A 12,264-nucleotide genomic window follows, 5' to 3' on the forward strand; every position below is an offset into this window, starting at 1 on the left:
GGACTCCTCTACCAAACATCACCTCCGTCTTCACCTCCCGCTGCCTCCACCGCTCCAAGTGTATTATCAAAGACCAGTCTCACCCAGCACATCACCTCTTTCAGATCCGTCCCTCAGGGAGGAGATATAGGTCCATACATGCGAAGAATTCAAGACTTATGAACAGCTTTTTCCCCCAAGCAGTCAGACTGTTAAACTCTCATTGACTGTCCCCTCACGTGCACCATGCACTTACCTGGACTTGATAACCACTATGTTACCGCTCATCATGCACTTTATTATTTAAAATATTCTGTTATATGTACAGTGCTATGTGTTTCATGTATGTATATATTGTACTACGGTCTGTGGGAGCTCCCCTGAAATGTCGTTGTATACTTGTGTGCAATGACAATTAAAAGTCTATTCTATTCTAAGATATAATCTTTTGAAAGAAAAAAACAAATGTTTTACTCAAAACTGTAGGCTACTCCTGAATTATTTTATCCTTTAAGGCTTTTTAAAATCTCCCCTGAGAAATACACAACTCCAACCCGTCACTAAGGCTATTCCATCATTTAACTCCCAAAATTGAAACACATGTAGCTTTTACATTAGTTCTTACCTTTTTACATGTTTTAAGAATACATACCCCTCTTAAATTCTACTTTCCTTCTCTTGGTTGAAAGAGACATTGAATACAAACTGGTAGGGATGGATTCAGATTCAGGCAACTTTATTGATCCCACGCGGGGCAATTAATATTGTAGCTTGCACGAGTAACAAAAACCACAACAACAGAAACATCTCAACGACAACACGGCAACAACAACATTCCATGCTATACACAGTCCAGTAAAAGTTAAAACAGACTAGGTGTAAAAGGCTACTTAAAATTACAGTGGGGCAGCATGTGGTAGTCTACACCCTCCCCAGACAGACAGTAGGGCAGCATGTGGTAGTCTACACCCTCCCCAGACCGACAGTAGGGCAGCATGTGGTAGTCTACACCCTCCCCAGACCGACAGTAGGGCAGCATGTGGTAGTCTACATCCTCCTCAGACCGACAGTAGGGCAGCGTGTGGTAGTCTACACCCTCCCCAGACCGACAGTAGGGCAGCATGTGGTAGTCTACACCCTCCCCAGACCGACAGTAGGGCAGCGTGTGGTAGTCTACACCCTCCCCAGACTGACAGTAGGGCAGCATGTGGTAGTCTACACCCTCCCCAGACTGACAGTGGGGCAGCGTGTGGTAGTCTACACCCTCCCCAGACCGACAGTAGGGCAGCATGTGGTAGTCTACACCCTCCCCAGACCGACAGTAGGGCAGCATGTGGTAGTCTACATCCTCCCCAGACTGACAGTAGGGCAGCATGTGGTAGTCTACACCCTCACCAGACCGACAGTAGGGCAGCATGTGGTAGTCTACACCCTCCCAGACCGACAGTAGGGCAGCATGTGGTAGTATATACCCTCCCCAGACCAACAGTAGGGCAGCATGTGGTAGTCTACATCCTCCTCAGACCGACATTAGGGCAGCGTGTGGTAGTCTACATCCTCCCCAGACCGACAGTAAGGCAGCATGTGGTAGTCTACACCCTCCCCAGACTGACAGTAGGGCAGCATGTGGTAGTCTACACCCTTCCCAGACTGACAGTAGGGCAGCGTGTGGTAGTCTACACCCTCCCCAGACCGACAGTAGGGCAGCGTGTGGTAGTCTACACCCTCCCCAGACTGACAGTAGGGCAGCATGTGGTAATCTACACCCTTCCCAGACTGACAGTAGGGCAGCGTGTGGTAGTCTACACCCTCCCCAGACTGACAGTAGGGCAGCATGTGGTAGTCTACACCCTCCCCAGACTGACAGTAGGGCAGCATGTGGTAGTCTACACCCTTCCCAGACTGACAGTAGGGCAGCGTGTGGTAGTCTACACCCTCCCCAGACCGACAGTAGGGCAGCGTGTGGTAGTCTACACCCTCCCCAGACTGACAGTAGGGCAGCATGTGGTAATCTACACCCTCCCCAGACTGACAGTAGGGCAGCGTGTGGTAGTCTACACCCTCCCCAGACTGACAGTAGGGCAGCATGTGGTAATCTACACCCTCCCCAGACTGACAGTAGGGCAGCGTGTGGTAATCTACACCCTCCCCAGACTGACAGTAGGGCAGCATGTGATAGTCTATACCCTCCCCAGACTGACAGTAGGGCAGCGTGTGGTAATCTACACCCTCCCCAGACTGACAGTAGGGCAGCATGTGGTAGTCTACACCCTCCCCAGACTGACAGTAGGGCAGCATGTGGTAGTCTACACCCTCTCCAGACCGACAGTAGGGCAGCATGTGGTAGTCTACACCCTCCCCAGACCTTGGCATAACAATGAAAGTGGGGGATGGGAGAAAAAGGTAAAACGGTAATAAAAAAAAAGAATTCAGGCTTTACCTTCTTGGTAGGCATCTTGAGTTTCATGAACTCAGCTTCTCGACACAGGACCTTCCAGGGAGCATGGATCTTCAGGAAACCTACCCCGGGAATCTTGCTCTGAAATACGGAGGAAGAAATGTATTAATTAAAAGGGTGACGTTTAATTTCTTAGATTTATAGATTTAGGTTCGTATCTGCTGTCGTTTAATTCTGGCTGCCGTCACTGGCAATGAAAACAAGTCTGAGACAACCCGTTCCGTTAAAGATACCCTTTTCTTCTCTGTGCATGCATTATTTAGGCTTAGGGAACAGCCGCACATTTAGCCTAGCTTAGCGTCATTCACTGGAAGTAGGTGTGCCAGTGTAGCCTAGTTCCCAACAGTCATGAAATACACTCCAAATATAACTCCAAAACATTCCTGTAAACATGTTGTGACCTGTGTATTTACCACGTGGAGACATTTAAATTTTTCTAAGCAGATATATACTCAGATTTCTTTTTTGCCTAACCACTGCTGCCTGGGCGCAGTGATTTCATCACCTCAAAAGCCCTGTTGCTTTTTGAAAAAAGGGGATTTTGAGGTGATGAAATCACTGCGCCCAGGCAACAGTGGTTCGGCGATTTTTTTTTAGTATATATCTGCTTAGAAAACGAAAATGTCAAAAAAATTATATATATTTCTCCACGTGGTAAATACACAGGTCACAACATGTTTACAGTTAAGTTTTGGAGTTGTATTTGGAGTGTATTTTGTGACTGAACTAGGCTACACTGGCAAATAAGCTAATTTCCCAAAAAGTTGGCATGTTCCTTTAAAGGGGACTTATTAATTGTATGCAACTGCCTTGAATCTGCCGAACATGTTATTAGTCTAAATCTAATTTTAATTATTTATTTTCTATCGCCCCTTTCTTCCATACTGTTTTTGGTGGGTATAGCTCACACCTTCCCTGCCTGGCTACCCCACACCCAAGAGTAAACTAGGTCAAAACCTATATAGTATATGGCTGGTAAGCTACCTCGTTATACTACATCATTATTAGTAAGCTACCTCCTTATACTACATCATTATTGGTACGCTATCTCCTTATACTACATCATAATTGGTAAGCTGCCTCCTTATACTATATCATAATTGGTAAACTACCTCCTTATACTACATCATTACTGGTAAGCTACCTCCTTATACTACATCATTATTGGTAAGCTACCTCCTTATACTACATCATTACTGGTAAGCTACCTCCTTATACTACATCATTACTGGTAAGCTACCACCTTATACTACATCATTATTGGTAAGCTACCTCCTTATACTACATCATTACTGGTAAGCTACCTCATTATACTACATCATTACTGGTAAGCTACCTCCTTATACTACATCATTACTGGTAAGCTACCACCTATACTACATCATTATTGGTAAGCTACCTCCTTATACTACATCATTACTAGTAAGCTACCTCCTTATACTACATCATTACTGGTAAGCTACCACTTTATACTACATCATTATTGGTAAGCTACCTCCTTATACTACATCATTACTGGTAAGCTACCTCCTTATACTACATCATTACTGGTAAGCTACCTCCTTATACTACATCATTACTGGTAAGCTACCTCATTATACTACATCATTATTGGTAAGCTACCTCCTTATACTACATCATTATTGGTAAGCTGCCTCCTTATACTACATCATTATTGGTAAGCTACCTCCTTATACTACATCATTACTGGTAAGCTACCTCCTTATACTACATCATTACTGGTAAGCTACCTCCTTATACTACATCATTACTGGTAAGCTACCTCATTATACTACATCATTATTGGTAAGCTACCTCCTTATACTACATCATTACTGGTAAGCTACCTCCTTATACTACATCATTATTAGTAAGCTACCACCTTATACTACATAATTATTGGTAAGCTACCTCCTTATACTACATCATTATTGGTAAGCTGCCTCCTTATACTACATCATTATTAGTAAGCTGCCTCCTTATACTACCTCCTTATACTACATCATTATTGGTAAGCTGCCTCCTTATACTACCTCCTTATACTACAGTACATCATTATTGGTAAGCTACCTCCTTATACTACCTCCTTACTACAGTCAGGCCACGTGAGCGGATCGGCGCGGGCGAGAAATCCGCTCTTCGCTCTTTAAAGCTTGGTCCGCTCCGCTAATCGCTCATGTTGACCCCGCCCCCAAGTCGCTCTCCGCTCGCTCACCGCTCACCTTGAATCGAGCGCTCCCCGCTCCCCGCGCCAGATCGCTCGGCAGATTTTTTTTTTTATTTTTTTTTGGAGTATGGTGTAAATTAGCTCAAACTACAACAGTCTACACCCCCTGGGCCCCTTACATTTTTTTTGTATTGAGCCGCATTGTAATTGTACCCATTCTGCAATGTTAAATAACGTTGTTTATCCATTCACTAGCTCTATTAAGCGATGATAGCTAGCCGAGCCACAATGCTATGGTCGCTGCCATTAACGTTAGCATGTAAGCTAACGACAACAACAATGGCGTCGATACTTTTTCTAACAGGAGTGAGTGACAAAGCCTGAACAGGATATCACAGGTTCACCCTTCTCATTGGTTGAAAATGGCCTTCATGTTTGTACATCGCCATCTGTTGCTTTGGCATTGTACTACATGTAGATTACATCAGTGTTAAACCACTGTGAGCGGCCTGGAGTGGATTGGAGCGGAGGAGAACTCTCGCTCCGGACGTCCCGCCGACCCATTTTAAAACCCACTCCTCGCTCACGTCAAAACCGCCCGCTCCGCTCCCCGCGCCGCTCACATGGCCTGACTACAGTACATCATTATTGGTAAGCTACCTCCTTATACTACATCATTATTGGAATGGATTTTGGAACCTATGGAACCCGTTCTAGTGACTGGCTGGTCCTTAAGGTCCCCCAGTTTGCTCTGAACAGGGTAAATCTGCATTTTGCTACGATGCCCCTCTAGCTCATGGAATGAACTCCAACAGTCCAGCTTGAGATTCTCCCCTCTGTTGCAGCAGAGTTTAAAACCTTGATCTCCAACCTTTGTCAATCAAGTTGTACGTGTTTTAGTTGATCTGTTATCCTTACTTTTGTCTCAAACACAAACCCCAGGGTGATGACCACCTGCCTCAGACTCTGTTTCTCCGCTGCTCCGGCCACGGCCTAACAGTGCCCCCTTTGATCTTGTCACACAACGGGAGAAACCCTGCTCTCCTGAGTTTGCACTCTCTTTTTTAAATCGGTCGAAAACGCTTGCTTCAGGGAAACACAATTGAGCGTGAAAATAGTCTAGAGCCGGTGAAATGGCAACATCAGCAACAAAATTTTCTGTCTGGCTTAACACTTTAATAAAAACGGGTCCCGTCTGCCTGCGAGTCAGACAGGTGAGACATTTGAGCAGAGATACGAGTTGTTTATCGTCACAGTGGGAGCTCTTCCCGCCTGTAGCAACAGCTGTTATGTAAGGCCCACTCATACGCCTCCCAGAACCACTTCACATTATCCTCCTCCTCCTCCTCCTCCTTCACCAGGCTCAGGGTTCTGACCCGTCTGGGATGTTCTGGGTCCCTGCCGTCTGTCGCAGAGACAACCACTGCACTGCAGAGGAACACGTAAACCAGACCACTTATTATTTTTTCTTTTTTTATATATATATCTACGGAGGCACTGATAAGATAGACGGAGAGGCAGTTCAGTGCGATCTGCTGTACATCATTTAACCCTTTCACTGCCACACGACAGCATGTTAACCCTTTCACTGCCACACTACAGAAGGTTAATAATAACTGGACTTTGGAGAAGTCTTTATTCGGCATGCAGGCAGACACACACATGCGATGGGCGGCACACACACAGGAACACGCGGTTACCGTCAGTAGTGTGATAGTAAAGGGTTAACCTTCTGTAGTGTGGACAATGAAAGGGTTAAAGTCATGGAGAAATTAGCACAATGTTCCTCGCAAGGCACTGATATAATAATAATAATATATTTGATTTGTAGGGCGCTTTATAGTTGTGGAGCAAATCTCAAAGCGCTACATTTTAAAAGAACATAAAAACTAGCAAGAGAGTAAAACATTTCTAAAAAAATTAAGAAAGAATATAAAATAAGCAAGACTAAAACTAGTAAAAGAGTATATAACATCAAATAAGAAGGGCTAAAACTGGTAAAAGAACATAACATGTGTGGAGCTAAAACTAGATAAAAAATCAACAAAAGGCTCTATTAAAAAGATGAGTTTTGAGGCCCTTTTTCAAACCATCCAGACTTTGTGATGAACTTTGTGAACACAAACACAAAGTTATTCATTGATTTTGATAATACGGATTGTACACTTTTAGATTAGATTAGAGTAGATTAGATTAGATGATATTAAATTAGATTAGATTACATTCAATTATATTATATTAGATTAGATTAGATTAGACAGCTGTCATTATACAGCACAAGTACAATGATAGTTTGGCATCTAACCAGAGTGCAAATGTAACAGTAAATTGCAATAGGTGATTAAACTGGAGTATATACAAATGAGTACAATGGAGTAATAACGCTAATCAGATGTATGTACAGAGTTGTAGTATTAATATGTACAGTTATACAGGTATAAAGAAACTATCCGATGGGATGAGGTGGCAGTGGTGGAGACATATAAGTTCCTCTGGGTAACCCTGAACAATAAACTGGACTGGTCGGACAACACAGAGGCCCTCTACAGGAAGGGACAGAGCAGGCTGTTCTTTCTGAGGAGACTCAGGTCCTTCAATGTTTGCAATAGACTGCTGCAGTCATTCTACCAGTCTGTAGTGGCCAGCGTCCTCTTCTATGCTGTGGCATGCTGGGGGGGGCTACATCAACTCGAGGGACACCAACAAACTGAACAAGCTGGTGAGGAAGGATAGCTCCGTGGTGGGAGTCGAGCTGGTCAGACTAGATGTGGTGGCAGAGAGGGGGATGAGAAGGAAGCTGGCTGCTATCCTGGAGAATCCCTCCCACCCCCTCTACGATGAGCTAGTCAAGATGAGAAGCACGTTCAGTCACAGACTCATACCCCCCCCCCCGACACTCAACTGAACTAACCGCCTCGGCCAGTCCTTCATACTGCTGCCAGACATCCAACTACAACTACTAGGAACCTACTAGCTGACTCCCATCTAAAAGGACAATACACTTACCTTATGCATACCGCACCTTATGTGAATACTGTATACTACATCAGAGCATGTATTTAGCATCTTAGCATCTAGCATTCTTAGATTATATATTAGATTAGATTTAGACTATTGGATTATCAGATTATATATTGCATATATTTAGCATTTGGCATTTTTAGATTATATATTAGATTAGATTTAGACTATTGGATTACTAGATTATATATTGCATATATTTAGCAGTTAGCATTCTAGCATTTAGTTTCTTTAGATTATATATTAGATTAGATTTAGATTAGATTAGATTATATATTGTAACCATATTTATACATACCCTCATCTCACACCTTGTTGCCCATATGCGCATGTCCAGAGTTGACTATATTGTATATTGTTTACACTGTTTAACATAACATTTTCAACAACAGATTGCTGCTAATTAAACACTTAAACACTATGTCGAGTTCATACGTGTAGTGTAGTATGAACTCGACATACCGTTAATGTTACTCCGTTTCCAGTGTTGCTGCCACCGTTGCGTCGCAGATGGATGGTACACTGTTAGCTCCATAGCTAATCCGCTCCTAGAGACTACCGATAGCAGTACTGTTAACGTCGGAGTTTATCAATAATACTCTGTTTTTTTCTAATTTAGTTTAGAACCGGGTTTCGTGGGGCATCCCTACTCCCAAGAGGAGTTCGTTATCACAGGCTGTAGAAGGCTGCAGCTGCCAAGCTGCTTACGTTACACGTTGCGCATGCTATGTCTGTAGTCGCGTTTTGATTACGTCATCACAACAACACGTTATTTGACATTCGGTCATATATTTTCGGTGCTAAAACCCTTTCGGCCGAAAGCCGAAAGAGCCTTTTTAACCATTTTCGGCCGATAATTGTCGGTGGCGGGATTTTCGGTGCATCCCTAATTCAGACAGATGTGGATAAATATATATACAGTAAATGTAAATATGGTGTATACAGCATTATTGTGCATCCTATCATACAGAGTTATATGGGTTGACTATAGCTTGCGGTGCGCAGGTAGTTATGATTACAGTGTAAGGCAGTTGTAGACAGTGAAGGCAGGTATAGGCAACAGAGTTCAGAGATGCTTGGCAAACCTACTGGGGATCATTCGTAGTGCTGCGAGGGGAGAGAAACCCTGTGAATGTCAATACCAGGCCAGCAGCCAAGGAGTATAAATACATCACAGACACTGAAGAACTCCTAGAGAGCTTTTTAAAACCTCAGTCTACTGACTGTACACAGCCTGTTGTGTTGTGGAGAGTTAGATGTGGCAGAGCTCTAAGAGAATAGTGAAAGACCCATAGTCACCCAATCGACTGCCTCTTTGCACTGCTGCAGTCAGGCAAGCACTACCGGAGTCTCATGGCCGGTACAGAGAGACTCAGAAGGAGCTTCTATCCCCCAGGCCATCAGGATGCTCAATGTGGACTCTATGGAACACTAACTCCTCCATTCTACATTGACTGCACACATATCCACATGCACACACTCACTCTAAACTTATTGTATTGTATTGTATGTATTTCAGTATGTGGCGTAAAACTATGTGTGATGGATCACGGTTTATGTGGGGTTTATTTGAGTTAATTCCAAGGTGCTTTGGCTTTATTTCGTCTTTCTGTGAGGGACAGCTGTCTATTTCGTCTTTCTATGAGCGACAGCTGTCAATCACTGGCCTCTGCAGTTAATTGCCATGCAGCCTGGCAGGTGTGTGGGCTTGATTGCCACCTGATTGGTGTCAGGTGTGCAGTGCCTTTAAGTAGGTTTGGTTGACTGTGTTCGGATGCTTGTCCATTTCATGTTTTTCCCTCAATGGTAGAGGAGTGTCTCAAGCTCATGCTTCTGGGGTTTTCTCTGTCTCTAGTGCATTTGTTTTTCTTGTTGTTTCCAACTGCTAGGCAGTGGTGGTTATTTCGGGATTTTTACCCAGTTATTTTATACTTGTGGGAGCGCAAGAAAGGATGGAACGGGAGACGGTAGTCTAGTCTTTCCTTTTACTTCCCAACATAAATTATACACATCCAACAGAGTGCAGAAATGAAATTATTCCCAATGTCGATTACGAAAGGGCGGCAGGGCTAGCGGCTTGCAACCCAGCGGCTGAATACAGGCAAATAATTCCCATTTCACTGACATTCACAGGCCGCAGTTTAGTAGAGATCCACATAAGTCGTGTGTCCCCCCCCCCACGCACACACACACACACACACGCACACACACACACACACACACACACACACACACACACACACACACACACACACACACAGCTTAAGGAAGAATCATTCCATTCTGTTTATTCGCAGCTCAACTCCAGTAACACACTTCTATTACGCGGAGAAGAGAAAGACACGCGTCTCCATCCATCGCCCCGACTCTATAATCTATAGGCCCTCGATCAATGGTGTGATGATGAATGCAAGTCCATTATATTGTTATGACTTCTATCTGATGCTGCATATGCAAAGAGAGAGAGAGAGAAATGGAGAGAGAGAGAGAAATGGAGAGAGTGAGAGAGAGAGGGAGAGAGAGAGATAGAGAGAGAGAGGGAGAGAGAGAGATGGAGAGAGAGAGAGAGAGAGAGAGAGAGAGAGAGAGAGAGAGAGAGAGAGAGAGAGAGAGAGCGCGAGTAGATAAAGGGAGAGAGAGAGAGGAGAGAGAGATAATGGAGAGAGAGAGGGAGAGGGGGAGAGAGAGGGATGGAGAGAGAGAGCGCGAGTAGAGAAAGGGAGAGAGAGAGAAATGGAGAGAGAGAGAGAGAAATGGAGAGAGAGAGGGAGAGAGATGGAGAGAGAGAGCGCGAGTAGAGAAAGGGAGAGAGAGAGAGAGAGAGAGAGAGAGAGAGAGAGAGAGGGAGAGAGAGGGAGAGAGAGAGAGAGAGCACGAGTAGAGAAAGGGAGAGAGAGAGAGAGAGCGAGAGAGAGAGATGGAGAGAGATGGAGAGAGATGAAGAAGAGAGAATAATGGCCATTGTTCCGCTCTTAGGAGGTGTTGTCCCGCTCCTCTAGGGGGCGATATGTCGAGTGTAATGGATGGAAGGCGGAGGTTCCCTCCCTGCTAAAAAAGTGTGCGCTTGAAAGATAAAGCAAATGGCATAATGTGTCCAGTGGTGACAGCGACACAAAAATGGAATTCACCCTTATAGGACATAAGTGCTGCTCATAAGAAGCCTCTGTTAGCTTAATGTTGGAGCCTCTGTTAGCTTAATGTTGAAGCTACTGTTAGCTTAATGTTGGAGCCTCTGTTAGCTTAATGTTGAAGCTACTGTTAGCTTAATGTTGAAGCTACTGTTAGCTTAATGTTGGAGCTACTGTTAGCTTAATGTTGGAGCTACTGCTAGCTTAATGTTGGAGCCTCTGTTAGCTTAAGGTTGGAGCCTCTGTTAGCTTAATGCTGAAGCCTCTGTTAGCTTAATGTTGAAGCCTCTGCTAGCTTAATGTTGGAGCTACTGTTAGCTTAATGTTGAAGCCTCTGTTAGCTTAATGTTGAAGCTACTGCTAGCTTAATGTTGGAGCCTCTGTTAGCTTAATGTTGAAGCTGCTGTTAGCTTAATGTTGAAGCTACTGTTAGCTTAATGTTGGAGCTACTGTTAGCTTAATGTTGGAGCTACTGCTAGCTTAATGTTGGAGCCTCTGTTAGCTTAATGTTGGAGCCTCTGTTAGCGTAATGTTGAAGCCTCTGCTAGCTTAATGTTGAAGCTACTGTTAGCTTAATGTTGGAGCCTCTGTTAGCTTAATGTTGAAGCTACTGTTAGCTTAATGTTGAAGCTACTGTTAGCTTAATGTTGAAGCTACTGCTAGCTTAATGTTGAAGCCACTGTTAGCTTAATGTTGAAGCTACTGCTAGCTTAATGTTGGAGCTCCTGTTAGCTTAATGTTGGAGCTACTGCTAGCTTAATGTTGGAGCCTCTGTTAGCTTAAGGTTGGAGCCTCTGTTAGCTTAATGCTGAAGCCTCTGTTAGCTTAATGTTGAAGCCTCTGCTAGCTTAATGTTAGAGCTACTGTTAGCTTAATGTTGAAGCCTCTGTTAGCTTAATGTTGAAGCTACTGCTAGCTTAATGTTGGAGCCTCTGTTAGCTTAATGTTGAAGCTGCTGTTAGCTTAATGTTGAAGCTACTGTTAGCTTAATGTTGGAGCTACTGTTAGCTTAATGTTGGAGCTACTGCTAGCTTAATGTTGGAGCCTCTGTTAGCTTAATGTTGGAGCCTCTGTTAGCGTAATGTTGAAGCCTCTGCTAGCTTAATGTTGAAGCTACTGTTAGCTTAATGTTGGAGCCTCTGTTAGCTTAATGTTGAAGCTACTGTTAGCTTAATGTTGAAGCTACTGTTAGCTTAATGTTGAAGCTACTGCTAGCTTAATGTTGAAGCCACTGTTAGCTTAATGTTGAAGCTACTGCTAGCTTAATGTTGGAGCTCCTGTTAGCTTAATGTTGGAGCTACTGCTAGCTTAATGTTGAAGCTACTGCTAGCTTAATGTTGAAGCTGCCGCTAGCTTAATGTTAGAGCTACTGCTAGCTTAATGTTGAAGCTACTGCTAGCTTAATGTTGAAGCTACTGTTAGCTTAATGTTGAAGCTACTGTTAGCTTAATGTTGAAGCTACTGCTAGCTTAATGTTGAAGCCACTGCTAGCTTAATGTTGAAGCTACTGC

General features: G+C 43.9%; 1 protein-coding gene across 1 annotated transcript in view; it reads right to left on the minus strand.

The window, feature by feature from the left end:
• The window catches only part of ano1a (anoctamin 1, calcium activated chloride channel a), a 112,321-nt gene that overhangs the window by 60,612 nt on the left and 39,445 nt on the right, over nucleotides 1-12,264 (minus strand). The window contains exon 3 of the mRNA XM_084330537.1: nucleotides 2,420-2,518. Within this exon, the coding sequence (XP_084186663.1) occupies nucleotides 2,420-2,518 (99 nt within the window). The remainder of the gene's footprint in view (nucleotides 1-2,419; nucleotides 2,519-12,264) is intronic.

The sequence above is a fragment of the Notolepis coatsorum genome (assembly GCF_963971535.1).
Source record: "Notolepis coatsorum genome assembly, chromosome: 15".
Lineage (NCBI taxonomy): Eukaryota > Metazoa > Chordata > Actinopteri > Aulopiformes > Paralepididae > Notolepis > Notolepis coatsorum.